The following is a 25,168-nucleotide window of genomic DNA, read 5'->3' as shown; positions in this document are numbered from 1 at the left end:
ATTCTCTTGTATATTGTTGAAACTCGACGTTTTAAATCAGTTTCTTTTAAATGATATCAGCTAAATAATCCTCAAAAGAAACGTCATTCCTATCTCTCTTCCGGTAAAACCCGTCGGGTTGCAGTGATTGGATGAGGAGTAAGGCTCTTCATCCTGTGATTGGTCGTAAGCTCTGATTCGTCTACGGGCATCTGTCCAATCAGATCATCGCAAAGTTGTGCTGCGGAAGACGGATGCGAGGAAGATGGCTGTAGTCAGATAGCCCAGTGTTCGAACCAGTTTCCACCGTCATGGCGGTTCTCCGGGTGAGAATTAGCTGCAGGGGAGGACTGCTTGGCCTGGCTGTAGCCTTCCTCTGCTGTACCGGCTCCGTGCAGAGTTCTGGGCAAAGCCAAGACAGCGAGTTTACGTTTCTACTTCCAGCCGGAAGATCCGAGTGTTTCTATCAGACAGCAGTAAAGAACGGTACGATGGAGGTCGAATATCAGGTAAATGCTCGGTGGTCAGCGAACACAGCCACTCATTGTCCTCACAAACAGCTGCATGAACATCTTTAAGCATTTTACAATTATACCCACTAGTTGAATTAAAGCTCTTAGTTAATTTTCAGAAGCTGATGTGATTAAAATATCTAATATCAATAACTATCAACTACAACCTGTATGAGAAAATGTAAAGAAATTGTAGTTACTGATAGGGATTGATTGGGAAAGTTAGTGAAATTATCTCCAAAGTATATAATGCATAGTGCATAATAATAATAATACATAAAAACACAGAGTAGCAAACCCTGGGGCTCCATCCTCTGGACTGGGCAGTGGATTAAAGTCCTGAACAGATTGCCTGGGAATAGTCAAGGGGCCAATTTGAGAAAGAAACCCACTAATAGGGATATGAGTGATAAGCAGGAAGAGATACAACCATTCAGGGTTTTCTAAATCCAATACCGATTAATGATTTTGGAGATATTTCTTGCTGTTTTTAGATTTTTACTCCAAGGACTATACCGCATACAGGAATGTGTGCTGCAGGTTCCCTTATAGCATTACGAGATCCCAATTAATGCATCAAAACCTACATCCCATAACATGCTCATCTAAATAAGTGCATGTTGGTAAATAGTGGAAGCTCTATTTTGATCCATTTAATGAATAGACAATAAGAAATCCTAATTTACAGTAATTGACCTGCTGAACATCAGTTAGAACCATACCTGTCAAGTTTTGGATTTGAAAATAAGGGAAATCTTCTGGGGACCGCTGTGAGCCATCCCACTACCCTGACCAAGCTCCAGTATCCCTTGCATTTTAGCACAGGTGTACAAGATATCTAAAATAACCACTTGTCAACCACTAACAGACTACAATAAGCCTACCTTTGTTGACACTGAATGCTGTGGACATTCCTATGTTATAACAGAGCCTAAATGCAACACAAACACATTTATTTATTTAACACATTTTCAGTTTATATATACATTGCTTGTCTTTAGGTTAAACATTTACATTTTGTCTTCATTACACATTTTATTTAAATTTCTCATGTTCACTCAGGTGGCTCTCTGGCATTCACTAAAGACTTATTATACAGATTTGTTGCAGACTTTGCATCCTTTAAGACTCGTTTGGATGGAGTGTATTTGTGGCCTGGGCCAGAGTGGTTGATTTTACATGACAGTAAAGCACAAACCGTGCTGTTGTCTAATGACATCCTATTCTCTGTAACAATCTTTCTTACCATACTGAACACTCTTTCAGAACTGGCATTGCTGTGGGGAATGCATAGTAAAGCCTTCATTAATCTTGGCAGCTCACTGAACCTCACATCTTTCCCTACCAGTCCCCAGAATCTGTCAGTTTTGTCTTCTTGTGGGAGATGCTTGCTATCTGTCACCTGGTAGTCAATGAGTTCCTCTCTCAGCCTATCCTCACTCAAGCTCAACTGAGGGACCCTAGCCATGCCACTGTAATGTAAAACAAGTGTTTGACTGAACATTGCAGATCTAAACCATGCAATATTTATTTATTCATTTAATCAATGAGGAACTGACTCTAACATCTACCTGTCCCTGGAGTAATGTCAAGGCGAGCAGCAGGGTCCAGCACTTTCATGTCCTTCAGGAGTGGATGGTCAAGAGGAAAGGAGGAGAACATCTTCTGAAGCACTGCTTCATAGAATCTTCTCACAGATCTACAACAGCATAAGGGTAAAAACAGCATAAGAGTAAACAAAAAACACTACAGCCTATAATCTCATACTGTGAAAAGATGATATAATTAAATAACTGCTGGGTAATATACTCACTGAAAGATTTTCTTCTCCGCTGACACAGGGAGCTCTTTCCTTGCCATGAATGCCTTTGTTTCTGCTCCTATAAAGAGCTCTTCGTCAGCCAACTGATGTCCTTCTCCATACTCCACCTCCTTGAGAGGTACACCCATGATGGCCCTGGCTGGTATGAGGAACACCAGGTTCCTCTTGATCAGCCTACACATCTCCTCTTCAAGTCTGTGAATCTGCACGGCCTCTGACTGAAGAAAATATAATTGGTCACACTGTAATAAAAAGGCTACAATAAGTACAACCATATTTAATTCATCCAATATGATTGACACCCACCTGGAAGACAATATTAAATTCATATAAAGGCTTAAGGGCAGCACTCAGGAACATGAAGTAAGCCTTCACGATTGGATCATGCACGTGGCTTGCTAGATCGCGCACTTTGGCACTCCTCTCCACCTCCTCGTGACTGTTAAAGTAGGCCTACAGTACATATGGACACAGGGTGGCAATTCATGGTTAAAATGGAAATCTAGCATAGTTAACTGTGTATATATCTGCTGGAGTTACCATCCTTACCTGCAGTGCATCCCACTGGTTCAACACTCTCTGGATGCAGGTTAGCAGACTCAGCCATCTGGTGCTGCAGTACCTGAGGAGCTTCAGGTGGTCTGAATCAGTGAAATCTACAAACCCTTTGTAGAGTTCACATCTTTTTGCACTGAAAGATAGAAAAATGTTTATAAGAATATTAACTGCAGACCTAGAAAAAATAGAAGTCCTATTTAATTTATTTGCATCTACCTTTTATCAAAGTGGGTGTATATCCCCACCAGGATGTCTTCCACCGGTACCTGGGCTGCTCTGATGCCACAGCCAGTGGCCAGCTGTGCCAGGTGGCAGATGTAGCCGAGGTCCTGGACGTGGGGCTGGCTCTGTTTCAGTCTGCTGATAACAGAGTTGTCTGCCTTTCATGACGCTCGCATTATCAGAGTTAAAGGCTATCAGGTTCTCCCATGGGATGCCCCTTTTTCTATGGATAACAGAAAGAAATGCCATAAAACGACTTAGACAAAACGTATGGTTATAATTACAAGCAAACTATTACACACGTCAACAACACAGTGCAGTTCCCTTACCTTAGTGCTTCACTCAGTTTTTCATACAGATTTACCCATGAGAGGTTCTAACTTAGAACCTCTCATGGGTAAACTGGTGGATTGATTAGTGCGTTGATACAAATAATTGTTTTAATTTGTGTGACAATTCCCAAAACTTCATAGACCATAACAAGATTGCTTTTATTATCCAGGGCTCATCCACTGAACTATTGATTTTCTGTACAATTACTCATTTATGTAAAAGTAACACATGTGTATAACGCATTAATTACCCAAAGCTTCGTTATTAAAAACAATCAGTTCACAACAGCAAAGTATTCATTTTACTAAAATTAAATATTCTTCAATATTATCAGTTTTTCTGCTTTGACAAATATGTTTAAACAGATTTAGCTCTGCTGCTGTCAAAGCTGAGAGGCGTCATTTATAACAACATCTCATTTGTCACATAATAGGAAGCTGCACTGCCAAACAGAGTATTTGCTTTGTGGGAAAGTCTCAGTGTTGGTGACGTCATTGTTCTCTCTCTAGAGAGAGGAACCTAAAAATGTTACTCTCATGCATTTAATTTCCAATGATGTTGTGACTGGTTTTATCTTAAAATGTTTTTATTAGTGCAAGTCTGCTATTCCCTCTTCTTATTACAGTACATAGCACCGATTTAATACAACGGTCATCTTAAAGGACTGTGCAAGACAAACCGATTCACTTCACATCCATCCATCCAGTTCATTGCAATCAGGTCATATAGTCATATTGAGACCAGCTTATATACAGCCCAAATAATAATGTAAAATGTAAGTCTGAGGAAGCCCAGCCAGTTTCATTGAGTGATCAACTTTGCAGCAATATCTCTTGCTGAGCAATCGTAGGAGACTGTGAAAAGGAAAGCCTCCCTTTAAACAAGAAGAAACACAAACTGGAGGTGGAAAGGACAGAAAGAAAAAATAATAGAAGCATTCAGCCGGGAGTACTTTCTATAGTAGAGGGGAAAAAAAGGGAACACATGGTTGATGGCAAGGGCTTCAACCAGGAAAGAGACAATTAAGGAGTACTGAGGCTGGAGTACTTTCTACTGGAGAAGAAGATACATAGTGGACCTAATTAATGGTATGAATAAGCAAAATGAAAACCATGCTTAAATGGAAGGTAGTAGGAGAAGATTGCAAGGTGAAGGAAAAGTGGTCAGTAGGTTGTCCAGCAGCCCGACCCTATGGCAGCAGAACAACAGAGATAGCTCAGGATAACTTATGCCACTCCAACTGTAAGCTTTATCAGCAAGGAAAGTTTGAAGCCCAGTCTTTGGATCTTTCTAGTGACAATTTAAGAGACAGATGCAAGAAAGAACTTTTAGTGTGGAGAAGACAAACCCAACAAATATATTCTTTGGTTTAATTATGAGAGTATAAAGACATGCCTAAATGCACACTGGATCCTTAGGGACAAGGATTTGTATAATGCCACTTCTCCAAAAAACACATCTGTGCCTCTTGTCCCATGTCTCCAGAAGCTTCTCTTATTGTACAAATATGCACAGAAGGGGTCAAAATAAAACTAGTGATGCTAAAGGACATTTTCTAGGCAACAGGAGGAGAGGCCAGGCGATGCCTCATAAATCCAAATAATAAGAAGCAACCAGACTTTTCCATTGCTGAAATAATGTGGAAGCACCGAAGTTGCTGTCGTCAAAAGGACCGATCAGACTCTGTAGATGATAAAGAAAGACTTTTTAAATCGACACATGGTACTACAGCATGTGCTGCTAATATTCTCACATCCTATGATTTCTACTCGCCTTAAATGCTTTTAAATTCCAACCCTGTTTGTGAAACTATTTTCAAGAGTACATTCTTGTTGCTCTAGGACAAAACAGTTCTGCAAAAACATTTGTGCAAAGTATCAACTGTGGCCTTCAAAGTTAGTGGAGTTATTCTCTCCCACTGATGACAATGCAGCTCGTAGCCCCTTGTTTGCAGAATAGCCTTTCTTCAAGTCGTTGACATTGTCCCCTATAAAAGCATGTTTGCACAGTAGACGCCTAATGGCTTGTTGAGCACGCCTTCAAGCGTGTGAGGAGTGGCTGCTTCTTCTTTATGGACAAAGGCCTTAAATGAACAGACACAGTTAAAACCCTAATTTATAAATCAGAATGTAAAACATGTTTAGAGATGTGTGGTATATTCTGGACATGTTGTTGCATGTTCCATTCGTCTGTGATTCCTGTAAATGTGCAGCTTAGTGTCTGGTCTGTGCTCCTAGGTGATAGCAGGTGCAGGTATGGATGTGGACTTCACCATCCTCTCCCCTAAAGGAGTCCGACTGATCATCGAGTCCCGCCGTTCTGACGGACTCCACGTGTAAGCGGTTATAAGTATTTCATCAAGTTTCACATTATCAGCCTTACCGTCTGTTTTTATTTACCTGTTTAACTCGTGTCTGTGTTGCTCCAGGGTGGAGCCAATGGAGGAAGGGGACTACGAGATCTGCTTCGACAACAGCTTCAGCCGCTTCTCGGAGAAGATGGTGTTCTTTGAGATCATCATCGAGGGACAAGGAGGGGATGTGGGAGGAGATGACGAGTTCCCGGGCATAGAGGAGCCTGATGGGAGCCTGCTCGAGTACAAGCTGGATGACATCAGGGTGAGAGAGAACCCAAATAAGAAGGTCTAGCATCTCAAGCAGTGCACACCCCGGCTGGAAGTTTGCTCTTTCCAGAATGATCTGGTTTGTGTTTAACTGGTCGCCATCTTGTCAGATTTATTTGACTGCCAGAATTTTATCCAAGGGACTGATTGCACAATAACACGAAGGTCTAGAATTATAATTATAGGGTCAATACCTCAAACCTTTACAATAAGAGCCTAATTCAAAGCGGTTTGAGTGTACAATAGCCTAAAGCTAATTAAAACAGCTCGCAGAGCCCTCTGAGCAGTGAGAATGCTGGGTGTGTTGGTGTGAATGTGATATAAACATGGAAAATATCACAACTACTACTAAAAATAACGGTAACATTAATACTAATCTTAAACTGATGTCAGGAATTTTCCCACAACAACCATGACGTAAAATTGTCACTCATTCTTGTGTATAAGGGTGGCAAGAGTGAAGCTTACCTGAATCTTTGTGTTTTGTTTTGGAATTAAAAGGGTTTGGAGTTAGACTAAACAGTTTCAGTTTCTGTGTACTTCAAGTCTTAAGAATGGGAACATATTTCTTTACTGTCAGTCGTGCGTAAGAGAAATTGGCTAACTTCTGCAAACCGATCAGAATATGGTTGGTAAGCTCTTTGTCCCAAATGCTGAGTTAAGTTTTTTACATTTTTAGGTTGGCAAATCAAGATAAAATGGTAAACAGGATTTTAATGTAAAAAAAAAAAAGAAGTAAAATCACGTTGTTGTTTTATCGTCCACCACCAGTTGAAATTGTTCTGGTTATGACTTCTAAAAAAGAAATAGGCATTAAATTATGGTTTAATTAGATTGTGACTCTTTTAGGGCCTCCTTATGCTGGTGCACCACATATGCAGGATGTCAAGTATGTTAAAGGTTGAGCTCTCATTTCTTCGCAGAATCCCCACATATCACGTTTTTCAGTATAGATTTATGCAAATAATGTGCAGGAAAGACATGAATATAAATATTATGGCCGCCTTGTTAACAGCACTGTTCAATAGTAGTAGTTCTCATATGAAAAGGGTTCCCATTAGTCCTTTTGTTATTTCAGTATGGAAATAATACATGTCTGATGAAGTGTTTTCTTGTCATGAAAGGAACAAATCCAGCTTGTGAGCCACAGAACGACTGGGGAAGTGGAAAGTTCTGAAAGACTGACTGACACAATGTCGGTTTTGGGGTTAACGAGAGACCTGCTGACATTTAGGAAAATATTTCACTGTGACTTTCTAAAAGTGGTCAAATGAAAGCCAGTTGAAGCTAATTGAAGCGAAGCTATTGTATGTGATGTTGAACTATTGGAAAAACATCTCAGTGGCCCATGAGTTCTTAAATGGATCCAGAAAGCTGTAAAATGGGGAGGAAATGAATCATGATCTCAAAGGTTTTCTTAGAACTCCAGAAAAAGTTATTGATGTTCATTCTTCAATAAATAATACAAAACAATGAAGACCATGTGTGTTTGGAGAGAGCATTTAGATGTTTGGAAATGTATGAATTGAGTAGTTTGTTTGGGGAAGGCCCATTCTGTGCCACTGGGTTAATTAGGCCCTCCGTAGCTTAGAACCTGTTAACATCTGTTGTTTTTAGGTCGAATTTGTCTAGAAATGTAGTCTGACTTACAAGCAGATTTAACCGCTGAAACGTACTGGATACATCTGTTGCACCGCAGAAGGGCTAAACCACACCTAGTGGCTGCAGGAGCCACTATGAGGCTTTTAGAAGACCGGCATCCACTATGACATCAAAGACAGGCTTAGAGATTTTATATCTGCTGAGATGGCCGAAATAGATATGGGAGGTTGCAGATTTGGAGATGTTCTGCGGCAGTCAACAGAAAATCTGGAGACGAGACTGGAGCTTCCTTGGTGTTTCTTGCATTAGTTTGTATACCACAACGATCTTTGCTTGGTTCCCCCTCAGGAGTCCATGGACTCTCTGCACAGACGCTTGGAGCGCAGCCGGCAGATGCAGACGGTCTTACGGGCTTTCGAGGCACGAGACCGAAACCTTCTGGAGGATAATCTCTGGAGGGTCTCGTTCTGGTCGTGTGCCAGTGTGCTGGTGATGCTGTGTGTGGCCTTAACCCAGGTAACGGCACCCCAGTATGAAAAGCATTCACCCTCTTCCAGTGTAAATCTAAATCATAGTCAGTGTAATGTCAGATTTTTGACAAGAATTGAAACAAATATTGTTTAATGTCAAAGGGAAATAGATTTTTATAAATTGTCAATGAATTAATATGTGAGGTGAATGATTGCATAAATATCCAACTCCCCTCTCCCCACCAAAAAAAGAGACAGACCCAATTCTACAGAGGTCCAGATAACCAATGTGTGTGAACTGGCTGTAGTATTAAAGCGTGTGTCTGGGAGGTCAAGCCTCTGGTTCATCACGGCCAACCTGACGGAGCTCGAGCTGTTTAGGAAGGAAGAATAAAATAAAAATTGCAGCGCTCACATGAGATGTATCCACCTGAAGTGCTGTAGTTGTAGCCGGTGGTGCGTTTATTAAATACTGACCTGAAAGGGGGATTGAAAAAGTATGCATTTAACTTTTACATTTAAATTCATTGACATAATTTTGTAAACATCTTTTTTTTGCCAATTTTTCTCTAAGAATCCAAATTCTTTTGACCTAAACTGCATGTATAACAGCAATCGAAGGGTGAATACTTTCACCACGCAGCTTATTATATTTAATTTTTTTTTGTCCTCAGGTCTACACAGTTCGCAAACTGTTTGACGACAAGCGGAGGGTCTGCACATAGAGGAATCCTCCATACCTGACAGGTTAAGAGTGAACAGACTGTGAGCAATAATGACATTTGATTAAATCTCAAAGTGAAACCAGAAGGTGGAGAGGTATGACAAAGTGGAAGTGGGTTAATTCATTTCATTTAGTGCCTTTAATGTCACGTCTGGCCGCAAACCAATAAGGGAATTCGTGTCAACGTGTAAATGCAGTCCTACACCTCTGAAACTGGGTAATGGTACTGGGAGTTTTTTCTGTAAGGTAACATAGCTGTCAGTCAAGGTAGAAGGTCTTTCTCGCTGGTTCACAGAGGATAACAATGTGCAATAGTGTTGGCTCTGCAGTTACATTAGCGATGGTCTCAGAGTTGATTCTGGTGGATTTTTTAGGGTACTGATGTTTTTTTATGTGTTAATGAAGCTCCTTCCATTTTTCATCTTTTGACATGTGCAGGATGGAGGGAAGATTTTACAATTTGACTGCCAGTTATGTTCACGTGTCCAATCTGTTTCATACGTTACACGTCTGAACGGTGTAAACATACTGACTGTTTCTGTTTTAAGCTTCTGTCCTGTTTTTCTTTCAAATGATTAAAAATAAGTCCTTTTTGTTCATGTGGCCACATTTTGATCCCTTTAAGTTTGTTGGTGTTCTGTAAGGTATGACAAATCAGCTTTTAATGATATTCATGAAAATAAATGCATTATTTTACACTGAAGGTAACAATATCTGATCTTTTTTTTCTAAATGAAAGTTGGTATGAAGGCAGATACAGAGAAATAAGCAGGAAAATGCGATGGAAATTTAAAGTAAGTTCTACTGAACCCGGAGCTCTACGTTGGGTTAAGTGGCACAAAAAACTATATGAACAAATTTTGTTTAGACTCTGGAAATGTTTTTAACTTGATTAAATTAGTATCCAATCTGGATAAATGAAAGGAAAACTGAGTTTAAGAATGTTGTATTTTGCATTTTCTATTCTACTCCTTATTCCATGATTTAAAAAATGAGATTTTAATTAAAAAAAGGCCCTTTAGACCCTGTAGATACAGGGGTTGGACAATGAAACTGAAACACCTGGTTTTAGACCACAATAATGTATTAGTATGGTGTAGGACCTCCTTTTGCGGCCAATACAGCATCAATTCGTCTTGGGAATGACATATACAAGTCCTGCACAGTGGTCAGAGGGATTTTAAGCCATTCTTCTTGCAGGATAGTGGCCAGGTCACTACGTGATACTGGTGGAGGAAAACGTTTCCTGACTCGCTCCTCCAAAACACCCCAAAGTGGCTCAATAATATTTAGATCTGGTGACTGTGCAGGCCATGGGAGATGTTCAACTTCACTTTCATGTTCATCAAACCAATCTTTCACCAATCTTGCTGTGTGTATTGGTGCATTGTCATCCTGATACACGGCACCGCCTTCAGGATACAATGTTTGAACCATTGGATGCACATGGTCCTCAAGAATGGTTCGGTAGTCCTTGGCAGTGACGCGCCCATCTAGCACAAGTATTGGGCCAAGGGAATGCCATGATATGGCAGCCCAAACCATCACTGATCCATCCCCATGCTTCACTCTGGGCATGCAACAGTCTGGGTGGTACGCTTCTTTGGGGCTTCTCCACACCGTAACTCTCCTGGATGTGGGGAAAACAGTAAAGGTGGACTCATCAGAGAACAATACATGTTTCACATTGTCCACAGTCCAAGATTTGCACTCCTTGCACCATTGAAACCGACGTTTGGCATTGGCATGAGTGACCAAAGGTTTGGCTATAGCAGCCCGGCCGTGTATATTGACCCTGTGGAGCTCCCGATGGACAGTTCTGGTGGAAACAGGAGAGTTGAGGTGCACATTTAATTCTGCCGTGATTTGGGCAGCCGTGGTTTTATTTTTTTTGGATACAATCCGGGTTAGCACCCGAACATCCCTTTCAGACAGCTTCCTCTTGCGTCCACAGTTAATCCTGTTGGATGTGGTTCGTCCTTCTTGGTGGTATGCTGACATTACTCTGGATACCGTGGCTCTTGATACATCACAAAGACTTGCTGTCTTGGTCACAGATGCACCAGCAAGACGTGCACCAACAATTTGTCCTCTTTTAAACTCTGGTATGTCACCCATAATGTTGTGTGCATTTCAGTATTTTGAGCAAAACTGTGTTCTTACCCTGCTAATTGAACCTTCACACTCTGCTCTTACTGGTGCAATGTGCAATCAATGAAGACTGGCTACCAGGCTGGTCCAATTTAGCCATGAAACCTCCCACACTAAAATGACAGGTGTTTTAGTTTCATTGTCCAACCCCTGTAAGTGTTTTAAACTGGGCCTGTGGTTCAGAAACTGGATCGGGTTTCATTTAGTCTCAGAAGTTGCAGCTTGTTGTTGAAAATAATGTCACCCTAGAGTTGGGCACAATCTAATGTAGGTGGACAAATGTGGGATTTGTTAATGTTTGCTGTGCTAGCTACTATGAACAAAACAAGCTGATAATTTTTTCTTAATCACTAAAACACAAAAAGGAACATTTTCACTGTGTGCCTCTGTTTGAGAGGGATTCAGACCATCAGAAGTGCTATTAAATGATTTCAGCAAGTTTGAACTTTCCCAGTCGGAATTCAGAATCTAGTGGCTTTCTTGTTGTATTTCCGATTGGAAACTCGGAGAATGTGAAATCAGAGTATAAAGAAAAGGTATAAAGAAAAGGCATATAACCAATCAAAGCACTGACATTGTTTTTAAATTATGACAGATCATAAACTGCTTTCAAATGTTTATTAGTGAAGAACAATGAAATCCAGGTTTGACAACCCTTACAATAGATTTAGAACAAAAAGATAATCCAAGTTGATCAAGATGCCAATAAGCAATAAAACAGTCTTATCAAATTTTCAGAGCAATTAGAGACCGCTGAAAAAATCTGTCTGGAATTGCATAAAACTTGGAAAAAGAAAATCGATACAAATCCTGTGATTACACCGTCGGTTTTTTTTTGTCCTAATTTTTCTATTTAAGATTATTTCCACTATTTATTCACAAATTGCATGGCAACACAAATGTACAGACAGTATTTTGGCAGATTCAGCTCTTCTGTTTAAAAGAAACGCAAAATAACCCTTCCATCGTCTGGTGATGACTAAAGGTTGGCACTAAAAGTTTAAATAATACATTCATATCAGACATGCTGAGCATGAACTAACTCAGATATGGATCAGCTCTGCAAGTGGGGGCCTTCCAAGGATCAGCCCCTCGTTGTGGCAGAGGGCGACAAAACAGCAACTTTGCACAATTTACTTCTATAGTCGTGGGGGACGGTGTTTCCATCTAATAAACTAGCATTAGCGTGCAGTACAGCTAGCTGCTACAGGAAATGAGAAAGCTGACGATATTAAACTCCCATAGATTCGGAAGTTGTTGACCTATACAGTATGCAATTTTTTTTACCACCTTGTTCCAAACATTGAATAGTGTTTTCCACACTTTTCATATTGATGTTACTGTAATACTGGTGATTAGTCGCTAACGTTATGAAAGTTCATCCACCAATGAATTACATGCTGCGCTAAAATCAGAGCTTTAGACATGGTGAACATCTCAAACTTGTATTGCAGTTCCTCTTAGAAAAGGTCACGAGGTCAAATTCCTTACACAGGGACAGTAAATGACTGATAACGTTAATATTGTATATTTACACAAACTGCATAATTTCTATTTCATTTATTACATTTAGTTTTACCTTGTAAGGTTTCACAAATCCTTCAGACTCCTTGTGGGTAACTCCGGTCCTTCCATTCCCTGCATGTTTTTCTCCAACTACGCAGCTTATTCAAATACCTGAAATATCTCCCCAGTTGGTCTCCAAGTTCTGTAGGACTCTGCTTGTTTTAGTTATCCTAATCAGGTGTTTTTTAAGCAGGAAGACATCTAAAACACGGCACCAGAATTACTCATCATCCTTATAGAAAGAGCTAAACCAGAGTGTCTGAGCTGTATTCGTTAAACCAGAGAAAAAGATAAAAGATTTATAGTATATATATTTACTTCGATTAAGCTTGATATTCCCATAGATACAGAGCTAATCAGTATTTTTGAATTCAGTTCTAGTTTCTGAAGAGAATTCACGTCTTGATTTCTGCTGTTGCCGTCATGTTTAGATTATTAAAAATGATGGTCTTATGCAAAAAAAAAATAACCTTCAGGTGCTTCTAGCAGAGTCCTGCTGCTGATCCTTTGAGGCTTCATGGGGGTTTCTTCACATCTGGTTTGGACGAGAAGGAGTATGTGGTGGTCGCCTGTGTGAGAGGACCATGAACGTAAACACTTCCAGTTAGTTTCTGATCCTGTAGAAAAGCAAACTGATTTAGACCTAAAATTACTTTCAGTCAATCAAACGCCTGGTTTCTGACAGAAAATGAGGAAGACATCTCTCGAAAGATGAGAAAACGATGCATGATTTGAAAAAAATATTTATACTGTTCTGATTGGAAGAATCCCCTGGCATTAGAGCAATCGCTTTTTCAACTGCTGTTAATATTTTTGTATGTTTTCCCTGGTGTTTTGGTTATAAGCTCCAAGTCCTCAAGGTTGGAAAGCCTCCTTACAATCTCCCTAAGTCACTGCAGAGACACACACAATGCCAATATTACTTCCAGTCAGAAGAAACGTGGGTAAAATTAAATGATTAAGTTTAAACCTACATTTCCAGGAGATATGGATAGTTTTCGGGCTGAACTGTACCTGAGTACTGTAACAATTAGAAGATGCTTCTGTGAAGCTGTCAAGCTATCAACAAAAAGCCCCTGCAAGGCTCCCTTGTTGAAAAAATGCAAATGACTGAGGAAGTTACCATTTGCAATTGGCTGACCTAAATAGACATAATATTTGTTGACTAATAAAAGCATGATTGTTTATTTTGGTTCTAGAGGCTGCAAAGAGCTCATCAGATGACCTTTAAAACTCTGACTTCAAGCCATAGTATACTGTAAAGCATGGTGGCTAAGGCATCATGACATGGAGATCTTCCTCATGCCATGTCAGGCTTCTTTATCATGTACCAGGAATTGTGGATCGTTTTGAATACACCAACATAATTAGAGATCATGTTGCCTGATGCTGAGGAGGAAACATCTTGACAAATATCAACACAAGAACCCCAGGACACCAGTAAGCATAAAAGATCTAGGTTCTAGACCAACTGGATTGACATTAAGGGGTATCCAGCCCAATTCAAGGACCCTAAGCCAATAGAAACATTTCTGAGGTTCCCTGTTCCTGAGGAAAACCCAAGGAATGCAGAGGAACTTTGGTCCAGATTGGGCTGGAAAGCCCATTCACAGCTGCCAAGGATTGGTTGACTCCACACACGGATATGAAGCAGTACTCAGAAAGTGTTTATACAACTAAATATTAATTCAGTGCTTCACAGTGAAGCCAAATCTCCACTCATTTTTCAATAAATGTTTAAGTTGGTAAAGAATACAAACGACTATTTAACAGAACAGCCCAATATTCTTCTGTTTCCCTCTTTCTGTAGCCTGATCCCAAATTTGCCGCGATTTTCCATGTTTTGCTTTGTAATAGGATGTGCAATGATCCAGATGCGTTTGTGTGTACAGAAACAAAAGTCATTCTAAGGATAATATGAGGGCAGCACATCACAGAGTAAATGCTTCAGTTCTGCTCAGCTGCCTCCAGGTTTGGGCCAAGCAAACCCAAATGTCTCTACCGGTATTCTCTTGTGTAGGAACTCAACAGGAAGGGCTGTGCGTACAGAAAACTACAAACGAAAGAAGCACGAGAAAAGGCACCCAGAAAAAAGAAGCACCAATCACCAGAGCTTTTAGTCTGTTTTTATTCGTAACACAGGAGCATCGTTTCTCACATTTATTTAACAAATGGCTTGAGGTTGCGATGAAATTTCAAAGATGTTGTGACACCTTTTCTATTGAAGGGAAGCTTTGTGGAAACTCACAGGCATATGACATTCTTACATCAACATCCAAGTAGTTATTAGTATTGCATAAGAAGTCAGCGCTTCCTTTCTGCTTTTTCATCTTCTACGACTTCGTCTTACTTGCTCCACAGGAGGAGAAACAATAAATCTAACAGGAGTGTACTATTAAAATAAACCTGCTTGGTAATAAGCAAAACTACTGAGGCAAATAAATGTTATAAATCAGTTATAAAGTGTAAAAACATATGAGAGAAATTTTATTAAATGGTGTTATCTATTGAGGTGCTTAGTGTGTGAAAATTACAGATCCAACATTAGCAAGTGTACAGCTCACAAAAACCTTTAGACTTTTCTCTTTAATAACATAAAACGTTGTACATATGTGTTTTAAGTAATACTTATTACATATGTTTGAGGAAGGCTTGAAATTTGTCATCCAATTTATCTCTTTTCATGTTGCCTTCCTGTCCTTGTTAAAGAGAAAGCTATCGACACAAAAATGCCTCTGAGAAGAACAGACCGAAGAGCATACCAGTAGTTTGTAATTACAGAATGAAACTAATTTTAGTAGAACAAACATTTCTGCTTGGAAGTGATAGAAAAGTGTAAACAGTGTCTCTTGAGGGACCAGGTAAAAAATAAATGGAGAAAAGAAAGAGGTTTGCGGGTGTTTCTAGTCGAGCAGGGAGGGCTCTGAAGGACGAATGATAGTGGGTCTGTTGGGTGCAGCCGGGGGTCTTCTGCTACAGGAGAAAAACAGAAGAAGAGAGGAAAGGGGAGGGAGAAAACATGCGAGGAGAAAACGTTATTTAGTCATGCAGCGAGGCAAAACTACGTGTACAGCACATCCCTCAACTAGCAACACAGAATGGGAGATAACGTCACATGGTGATGAATGCTGGCTATAATGCAAGCTACGCTCCTGGGTCTCCTGTGCTCGTTACCATGGCAACGGGGTCACCTTTTGTTTTCTTGTAGATGCGGACGGGAAGCCGAAAATATAATGAGTCTAAATTCTGGACTGGATTACTGATCCTGTTCCACAAACGACGCACACATTCACTTGTTGCAGATCAGAAGATGCTTGGGAAACATTTTAAACAGTCTGCAGGCAGGAGATTTGCTAATTATCAAACCGGTGTTGTGCAGAATCTCTGTTCTGCAAGATCAAGTCTCCTTTTATACGGTAGGATTTGCAAATTAAACATTATTTAGTTATTTTGGACACAAGTCATCAAGATGGTGAACCATTCTGGATGCAGATCCAAATGGAGTCTTATCTGGGCCCAGATTGGTTTCTAGCATTCAGTGAAACATTTCCACCGGCTGTCTTGCATTTGTTCATCTATTCTGGACATTTTTCCTTACATTTTAAAACAAAAATATTCACTATAAAGTTATTTTGAACTGAGTCCAGAACATACAGTTGCAGTCAGATGTTTACATGGACTTACCAAGGGGATGCTAATAAGTATCATTTAATTGAACCCTTAATCTTTAGGTGCAATATTCTTGCAACATCCAAGTGGCAAATAATAAAAAAAAATTGGCAAAATCTGAATACATATAGGCTCTAATATATAATAAATATTATAATATTTGGCAAAAATGGCAGATTTCATTTAAATTTGCTGGTTTTCTGAGCTGGCTTTTAAGGAAGGTCCACAGGTTTACAACAGGGTCAGGGCCATACCGGCCTATTGTTACCCTGTATTAGCTATTCCAGAACCAGTTGAGATGTGTGTTTGGGATCAAGGTACTGATGGATCATCCAACTGAGTCCTAAATTTCAACCATCTGGCTGTTGATTTTAGGGGAAGTTGAAGAATGTGGAGGTAGACTTCCATCTTCATCTATCTATTCATCTTGTGCAATGTACCAGTACCACCAGCAGAAAAACAGCCCCACATCATGATGCTTCGACCACCATGCTTGGCAGTTGGTTCACTGTTCTTAGCTCTGAAAGCCACACTTCGATTCTTCCAAACAAACTTCAGCTCATTGTGGCCAAATAGCTCAGTCTTCATCTCCTCGGATCATAAAACGTTTCTCCAGAAGGTTGTTGACTTTTTCATGCGAGGAGCTGTGAATTTCAGTAGATTTGAAGGTTTTAAATTTGGACCATTGGCTTCTTTCTTGGTCGGCACCCTCTCAGTTCATAACTATGTGGAAGTCCCTTCACTCTGGACGCTGACACTGGTTTTCCAGCGGTTTCCAGTACAAGGCAGTTTTAAGCCTTGGTGGTATCTGGACAGTAACTGAACCAATTGGAGGTAACGATTTGGGTGGGTTGAAACTTGAACACAGATGGATGTTCTAGCATTATGCACCAGAATCTGGACACTTTGGCTCAACATAAGCAATGACCCTCCAACTACCCATAATTCAGCTCGATGTTGCATAAACTTCATGTTAATCTAGAATCAAAGCATTGAACCACATTAGGTTGTAGGTGTAACTACAGGTTCTACCTGGGAATTCCCGGCGGCAGAGCTGGAGGCACACGGGCGGGCCTTGAAGGAATGAGAGGCACTGCCGAGTTGGTATCATAAACCGAAGGAGGGCCTGGTCGAGAGGGCACGGGCGGCACTCCAAATGCTGGTGAAGGATTGAGAGGGGGTGGCTGACCAGGAGTGGGTCCCCTCACTGCTGGGGGTCGGTTCGGTGGGCCTGTGGTGGATGTGAGAGGTCGGGACGCTGGAGGAGGACTGTAAAACAGAGCCAAACGCTACTGATTAAATGCTTTTAAAGGTTCATGTTCATTGTAGAATAGACAGAAAAGACAATAATATGACCCAAAGTTCCTATAATCATGCATCACATGATTTTCTCAGAGTAAATTCGTGACCGTTTTTTAGATGTTTGTACTAGAGGCTGACATTTTTTCGGGAGTCCCACGGGTCACGGGATTCCCACGGGAAACCAGCGGGACGGGAGACAGCATTAGTAAAGATCCCGTGATTGGGACGGTACAGGATAAAAAATGAACGGGAGCGGGAGCTAACTAATAGGAGGGAAAATAAACTAGGATCAATTGTCTTTGGAAATGTAAAACTGAGACTTTGTTATAAACTTTAAGAAAAAAAAACTTGGATCGACGCCGCCATTGTGTAGTTTTTTTCCAAGAAGCATATACTATAATGTGAGTCAAACGAACTACACGACCCACAAGCCAACAGGGCTTCTGCTCGGTGTTTTCCACCTGCATTCAGGATGGAGGGAACAAACGCAGGTGGAGAACTGGACGTGGTAAAATTGGATTTGCAACGTAAAGTCAGAAGTAAGGACTTATCTATTAAACTCATAGAGCTGACAGGAAAGTCGCAAATATTACCGAACTTCAGGAGAGTTGAATGCAGCGGTTTTAACACGCAGTCTGCTGCTTGTAAAACGTGTTTAGTCGTAATCAAGTTCACCAGTGATTAAAGGACACTTGTTAGACAGATTCTGGATTAAATCAGCCCTGCATTTCTTCATTCATCAAACCAAAAATACCAACATGTGTCAAGTCTCATCTGACCAACAAAATTGCTGCATGTGCTCTAAAGATTTAAGAGGTAAGGTACGGAAGCTCGTGAGGGGACATGGGGAAATTTATTACTTTTGCGTCTCCACGCAATACTTTTGCGTTCAGCATTTTGGAGCAACAGCACAGATGATAAACTGCTCATAAAACAAACAGCACTGATATGTCAATGATATGGTTTATTTGCCATATGCAGGTTAACACGCAGTAAACAATGCGATAAAATGCTTAGGATAAGAAGAACCGTTCAAATCACGATAAAAACAAAAACACTAATGGTGTGCAAAATGCAGCAGTAATAAGGAAACAAAGTGTCACAGATGTGGTTTCGTGCAGTTTTATGTTCCAGAGTTCAGTAGTTTGTTTGACAGCTTGTGGATAAAAACTGTCTTTTAGTCTCATTTGAAGATAATTTTATTTAAGGCTGATTTCAAAATAAAACTCAATAAATCTCAAAACGGGTGTAGTGTTTGTTTCATTTTTGCAGTTATCTGGTTTGGAAACTATCCCACAAAGTATTGCGAAATAACGCAAAGACTATTGCGTGAGGAAACAAAATAGAAAAAAATCCCCCCTTGTCCCCTCGCGGACCTCGTAGAAAGTCTTCATCAAGGGAAGATATTACATAAATATGTTGTGAAATAGAAAAAAATTGAATGTACCATTAAATGTACAATTTATTTAATACATCATTAAATATTAAGTGTACCACTAATTACGTCATGTCGTCTTTAAAATTATACTTAATTATTCAGTGGCACATTTAATTGCATAATAGTTCATTTTATGATATAATGGTACATTTATTGTTTCTAATGATGTATTAAATAAATAAATGGTACCTTTAATTTAATGGCACATTTAATGTTACATTTCTTTCATGTTACATTTACTTCACTTATGGTACATTCACAACATTTATTTATTTAATGATGATTTTATTGTATTAAATGTGTCCAGTTTGACCCTCCATTCTTGATGCCTGTATAGGAGGTCATGTCAGAGTTTGAATCAGGTGTTCTGGAGCAGACAAACATCTAAAACCTGCAGGGAAGAGGTCCCTGAGGACCAGGGCTATGAACCATTGAGGTACAGTTTCTAAATTGTGAAGGTAATGCCTTTTTGTCCTTTTGTTCAACAAGTACAGTTCTCTTGCTAGGTGCATTTTTCTTTCGTTTCAGCAACTTGAAACATAAAAGTGATGTCATTGTTCAAAGGAAAAAGTCACTTAATAAATGAGTAAAATACAACTATGTACATTTTGTTTATTCAACTAAGATAAGCATGGTCTGTTTCCTTGTTTGATATTTTATTATTTCTTCATTATTATTCTTTTTACTTTAACTGGCCTTTACTTTACTAAAAACAGGGACCTAACTGGTCCTTCAAACAAAGAAATTGCCAAAAGACTAAATGAAGAAAACAAAACTGGGAGTGAAACAGGAGAGGGAGTCGTTCTAATTGGGAGCGGGATGGGACAGGATTTTTTTCGTTATGCTGACCTGGGATTGGGATGGGACAAGACATTTTTCTGTGGGAGCGGGATGGGACAGGAGAGAAAATCCACTCCCGTATCACCCTCTAGTTTGTACATTGCAGCTGGTCTCATACAGTGGGGAAAACAAATATTTGACACACTGCTGATTTTGCACATTTATCAACTGTCAAAATATGTAGAAGTCTTTAATTTTTGATGGAATCCAAAACAAAAATCCACAAAATCACATTCTGTGATTTTTTAGTAATTCATTTGCATTTGCATGACATAAGTATTTGATACATCATTGATACTCATGTCATGCAATAACATGCAAATGAATTAATTATTCCTTATCTCACAGTTGAAGAGTACTAATGGAAAAAATTAAAGACTTCTACATGCAATTGGGAAAAACTGCAAAATCGGCCGCGTATCAAATACTTGTTTTCCTCGCTATATCTGACAACTATTGGGTGACACCTAGTGGACATTATGGGTCATGAAAAAGGTTGTTTTCTATTATTAGGTTCCACTAGACAACTGAAATTTCCCAATGAGTATAGTAATAAAACAATAATCAAACTTTTATTCATTTCCCTGGACTTTTTCTCTGACATTAATATTAAGAATAGTTTTGAGATTGTTGTTTTTAATGTTCAAAATGTAATTAACATTTCACCTGCAGTCGAAAGCCAATACAATGACACATAAAAAAAAACAAGAAAAATGACTCAAAATACAAACATTTCAACACAATTTTGCTCTGCATCTTTGTGCTTTAGGCAGTGCAGCACATAGAGGGAGAAACATGTAGCAGAGACAGTCTGTCATGAATAACTATATTAAATGTTCGTCTATCCTCCATAATCGTCTAATCTGAGGGTTCGTTGTCTACGGCAGGTAAAACACTGGCTATTCAGTAGTGCGAGAAAAATCACAAGAAAATAAAAAATATGGTCTGTGTATTAACTGTTCATACAACTTGTCACCTTGGTTCTTTGGCAATCCAAGTGTCGTCTACTGGTGGAGGCATCGGTGTGGAGACGGTGGTGGTGCTGATGTCCCCGATGATGACGAGTGCCTCTTTCAGAGCGTGATACATCCTCAGCATTTCATCCCTCCTCTGAGCCTGCTCCACAGACTCCTCCATCAAGCTGCCCTGGTCTCCAGCCGAGTACAGGTAGGCCAGCAGCTCGGAGTGGATGAAGTCCTTAGTCTAAAACAGGAGAGGAAAAAAGAAATGCCTGCTCTATGAAGGGGTCACTCACAAAATAAACTTCTTTACAAATACTGCATATGTTTTATCTGGCCACAATGGGGCAGTCCAACAGGAAATTATCAACTTGTTTTACTTTCTTAAAAACATAAGGTACCTTGCACAGGTAGCCCCCCTAATGACCCTTGACCTTTTTCGCATTGCAACTACAAACTTCAATGTATTTTCTCACTATAAACAGAACATTTGAATATCTCACGGAGCACTGTCTGATCATCATCCAAAAATGAAAGGAACATGGTACAACTGCAAACCCTACAAACACATGGTCTTCCACCTAAACAGAAAGGCTGGGCAAAGAGAGCATTAACCAGAGGAGCAGCCAAGAGACCCCAGTTAACTCTGGAGGAGCTGCAAAGATTCACAGCTCAAATAGTGGAATCTTGCACTGTATTAATCATGCACTCTACCAATCTTGCCTTAATGAAAGAGTACCCAGAAGAAATCATGAAAGGGACATAGCAAACATGGTGGACGGTGATCTGGTCGGATGAGACCTAAACTGAACTTCTGCTCTGTGTGGCTGAAAACGAACACTGCACATCGCCCTGAACAGATCATTCCCAGGGTGAAACATGGCGGTGGCAGCATCATGCTATTGGAATGCTTTACCTTTGCAGGGACAGAGATGCTCGTCAAGGAAAGATGGATGCAGCTAAATACTTGATTGTAAAAGACTTGAGACTGGTGCAGAGGACCAGCTTCAGCAGCAAAAGTACCCTAAACCTACAGCCAGGGCTACATTGGAATAGTTTATGGTCAAAGCATAACTGAAAATGTATGGTAAGACTAGAAAGCTGATGTTCAGAGACTTCTAATTTGTGCAAAGATGGTAGAGATATAGCCCAAAGGACTTGATGTTGCAACTGCAGCAAAAGGCTACAAAGTTCTTACTCAGTGGGGTTTATTGCAAATGCACCCAACAGCAGACTATTATTCGAACACATCTTTAAAAAAAAAAAACAATATATTATTTTCCACCTGACAATTAGCTCTTTTCTTTACAGCCTAGCAAGCAAAAGCACAGTTAAAGTTTGTGTTTGTAACATGTACAAATATGTTAAAGTTCAGGACGTATGAGCACTTTTTATGACATTGAACTTGCTCAAAACCACCATAAACGGCTTTAAACAAATATTTAAATCAACACTAGTATTGCATTTTGCATTTTCTGCAAAAATACAGTCTGAACGCCATGTGCCAAATAGATTAGTTGATTTGCAGAAGAAGCTGAAGAAAAGCAAAAAAAATAACACCCATTGAAGAGTAGAAATTAGCAAAACGTTAAAAGAGCAATTTTTTAAGACGTTTGATGAAAAACAGTAGAAACCTACTAAATAGCAGTGGCCAAACTCTTAGATGTAGTTGGAAAAGTTCTAAAATGTTCTAAAATAACTTTAAAAAGCTGGAGTCTGATTTCAGCTTGGTAAAATCGGTATAGTTGGAAGAAAGCCATGTTAAAGACAACAGAAACAGGTCGTGCTTGCACGAATGTGCCTGTTTGGCCTCATTCAGACGTTTTCTTGAAACCGGTTTAAAATGCATCAACTAAAACTAGTTGGTAGAGATTTTGAAAATGGCAGAGTGGCGTTCCACGTTGTGCCTAACAACAAGACATACGTTGTTGATCATGAGGTGCATGATGGTCTTGGGCATTAGATCCCTGATGGACTTGTTGACGATGCTGATATATGAGTCCACGAGGTTGCGGATGGTCTCCACCTGGCGCTCCAGCTGCGGATCCATGGACACCGTGTCTCCAGGGTTCATGGCATCCTCGTTCTCACGCTGAAGGACGGGAGAAACAGACATCAAGTGATCGATGAAAGATCAGGAAAAATCTTAGTATGAGTTAAAGTTTCTTATTTCTAAGCAAATATGACGATATTGTCTTTATTGAAATTAGACGTCTGCAGGAGCATTTTCTCATTTTAGTTTGGGTACAAGTCTGAAGTGAGTTTTTGCTTGAAGTGTGTCTGAAAAATCAATCACCACATTGAATACTGTTTCTAGGCGAGTTGTAGTTTTTAATTGTATTGAAAATCTCTTGTGCACCTGGTCCTTCTCTGGGTAAACCCCAGCTCTAAGGAAGGAGGCCTTCCAGCTATCCACGTCTTCCTGAGTGTCGCAGGCCAGCTCAATCTGACGCAGGTCTTTGTACACGTTCCTGTAGAGGAGTATAATCGTTAACTGAACAGACAAGCGCAAAGCGTAGACAAAAATGATGCGTTGGTGGATGAAGATTTCCCCACCTTTGTTCGGTGTTAAAGATGGCAAAGACGTGCTTGCTGGACATGAATCCTTTTTCCACGTCTCTCAGCTTCAGATTGTCGAGGGGCAGCATGAACTTCTTCTCTTTTTCCTGATAAAACACCCAGTGGCGTAAAATAAATAATCATAAAAAAAAACAAAACAACGAGGAACCTAGAAGAAAAGCTATCTGTGATGCTGTGACAAAGACTTCCAGTTATTGACGGTTACCTCCTCATCTTTGTACCAGGAGAGAGACTCAGCGGTCAGGACAAACCAGTAGTCTTTGGACCCGCCCTTCATGATGCTGATGTTGATGGTGAGCCAGCCTCTGCGGATGACCTGAACCGTCCAGAGAACAACTTAGCAGTATAACACACATCCTAAGGAGGAGGGAGAATGCTAAAAGCAAATAACACTATAATAATTACAAATGTAAAAGTCCTTCTTTTTACATAAAAAAGAACAATTAACATATTATTTAATGCCTTATTTAGTTGATGTATCAACAACAAGAATGATCATTTTCATCCAAACTGAGCAGCTCTTTAAAACAGGGAACATAACATCTGCTTTGACTTGACAAAGCAGTAGAAATGTTTCCATGCAAGTGAATTATTATTCTATGAGTGTAGATCTGCAGCAGCATTATGTTGAAACTATAAGGTTTGTCAATGAACACCGTCCAACAAATTCTTAAATAAGTATTTCCATGAATGTCCAGGTCTGATCCAGAGTTGAGTCGGGCTCTAGATCAAGTATTTCTAAACATCAGTCCCTCGTTAAACTTAATTCCTGAACCCTGTTGTCGGAGATTTTATGTCTGCAGCAGATGTTTAACAATCAGCACATTTTCCTGTGCACAGCTTGCAAAACAAGCAATGGACATTCATTTGCTGATCCGACAAAGCTGGGTAACGCTAACAACCTGAGTGTTTTTTACCCTTTACAATAAGGTTGACATTGAAAGAGAGACTGTATTGGCTGCTTCAGCTCTCCATTTGTCTGCATCATGTGAATCGCCCTCTGCACTCTTCTCAACTATTCCCAGACAGGTCTGTATCGCAGAGAGCTGCACAGAGAGCAGATGTTCAAATCTGATGTTCAAATCAAAGTGCTAAGTTTATGAAGTAGAACAATTTCTTCTGTTAGCACTGCAGCCAGCTTCCTATATATCACTTAAACAGAGCAACTACAGCTTCTGCTCAGACTTTTATTACAGGTAGTCTCTCAAAAAATTGGAATTCATTTCTTATCCTGTACAAATAAAGGTGAAATAAAAAAAATGCGTTCCCTTCAGACGTTGTTCCCTACGTTGCAAGACATTTGCAGGGCTTTATGTTTCCTTTATTGTTTTTGTGTAGCAGGTCTGGTATAGTTAGAGAACAGAGTTGGAAAACGTCTCCGTGTTCCTTCAATGAAACAACACTCTCAGGTTTTAAAACTGTGAGTTGACAACCGATTTATTTTTAGTTGTTTTGCACAGATCGGATGGTCAGAGGAAAACTTTGAACCTTGTGATGACACAGGTCAGAGTTTTACAGATAAATCACACCAGCTGCTGCTTGTAAATCAGCAATCCTTTAATCCTAGGTTTTCCGTACTTCCTCTTAATTTCATCCTCATTCAAAAGTAGAAGCAGATCAACATCTTTAAAACTAGAAAAAACCCATAAAAGCATCAAGGAGAAGCTGTTGACGCTTAGATGACCTGTGAGTTCTCATAAATATGCGCAATTCTCACTTCTCTCTTCTCTGTTATACACCGCTAAAACTTTATCGTCACTCCCAGTCAGAGCGAACAGCGACTCCCCCCACCTACCCAGAGAGGAACCGCAGGGGCAA

At 39.9% G+C, this 25,168-nt stretch overlaps 2 protein-coding genes across 6 annotated transcripts in view; one reads left to right on the top strand and one right to left on the bottom strand.

The window, feature by feature from the left end:
• The first annotated feature begins 206 nt into the window (after positions 1 to 206).
• tmed1b (transmembrane p24 trafficking protein 1b) lies at positions 207 to 9,548 on the top strand. The gene is made up of 5 exons (XM_047366884.1): positions 207 to 488; positions 5,664 to 5,761; positions 5,855 to 6,044; positions 8,000 to 8,167; positions 8,796 to 9,548. The coding sequence occupies exons 1-5, from the start codon at positions 291 to 293 to the stop codon at positions 8,844 to 8,846; spliced, it is 705 nt and encodes a 234-aa protein (XP_047222840.1). The 5' UTR covers positions 207 to 290; the 3' UTR covers positions 8,847 to 9,548.
• A 2,052-nt stretch (positions 9,549 to 11,600) lies between these two features.
• Positions 11,601 to 25,168, bottom strand: part of LOC124868142 (dynamin-2-like) — a 32,846-nt gene continuing 19,278 nt past the window's right edge. For 2 of the 5 annotated variants that reach the window (XM_047364980.1, XM_047364978.1), the window contains exons 14-20: positions 23,556 to 23,666; positions 23,327 to 23,436; positions 23,130 to 23,241; positions 22,695 to 22,862; positions 20,788 to 21,014; positions 17,264 to 17,500; positions 14,673 to 15,532 (exon numbers count right to left, since the gene is read on the bottom strand). In XM_047364980.1, coding sequence (XP_047220936.1) covers positions 15,466 to 15,532; positions 17,264 to 17,500; positions 20,788 to 21,014; positions 22,695 to 22,862; positions 23,130 to 23,241; positions 23,327 to 23,436; positions 23,556 to 23,666 — 1,032 coding nt within the window. In that variant the 3' untranslated portion in view covers positions 14,673 to 15,465. Of the gene's footprint in view, positions 13,132 to 14,672; positions 15,536 to 17,263; positions 17,501 to 20,787; positions 21,015 to 22,694; positions 22,863 to 23,129; positions 23,242 to 23,326; positions 23,437 to 23,555; positions 23,667 to 25,168 lie in introns of those variants that run through there. The other 3 variants (XM_047364977.1, XM_047364976.1, XM_047364979.1) reach the window with 2 other exon arrangements.

Source organism: Girardinichthys multiradiatus, chromosome 5 (assembly GCF_021462225.1).
Source record: "Girardinichthys multiradiatus isolate DD_20200921_A chromosome 5, DD_fGirMul_XY1, whole genome shotgun sequence".
Lineage (NCBI taxonomy): Eukaryota > Metazoa > Chordata > Actinopteri > Cyprinodontiformes > Goodeidae > Girardinichthys > Girardinichthys multiradiatus.
Note: the sequence above shows the minus strand (reverse complement) of the source record. Positions and strands in the feature narration are given on the sequence as shown.

Excerpts from the sequence above, each read along its gene's own strand:
- tmed1b (XM_047366884.1), top strand. The coding sequence starts at position 291 with ATGGCGGTTCTCCGGGTGAGAATTAGCTGCAGGGGAGGACTGCTTGGC. Across the intron at positions 5,762-5,854 it reads CGTTCTGACGGACTCCACGT|GGTGGAGCCAATGGAGGAAG; the intron begins GTAAGCGGTTAT and ends GTGTTGCTCCAG. Across the intron at positions 8,168-8,795 it reads TGTGTGTGGCCTTAACCCAG|GTCTACACAGTTCGCAAACT; the intron begins GTAACGGCACCC and ends TTTTGTCCTCAG.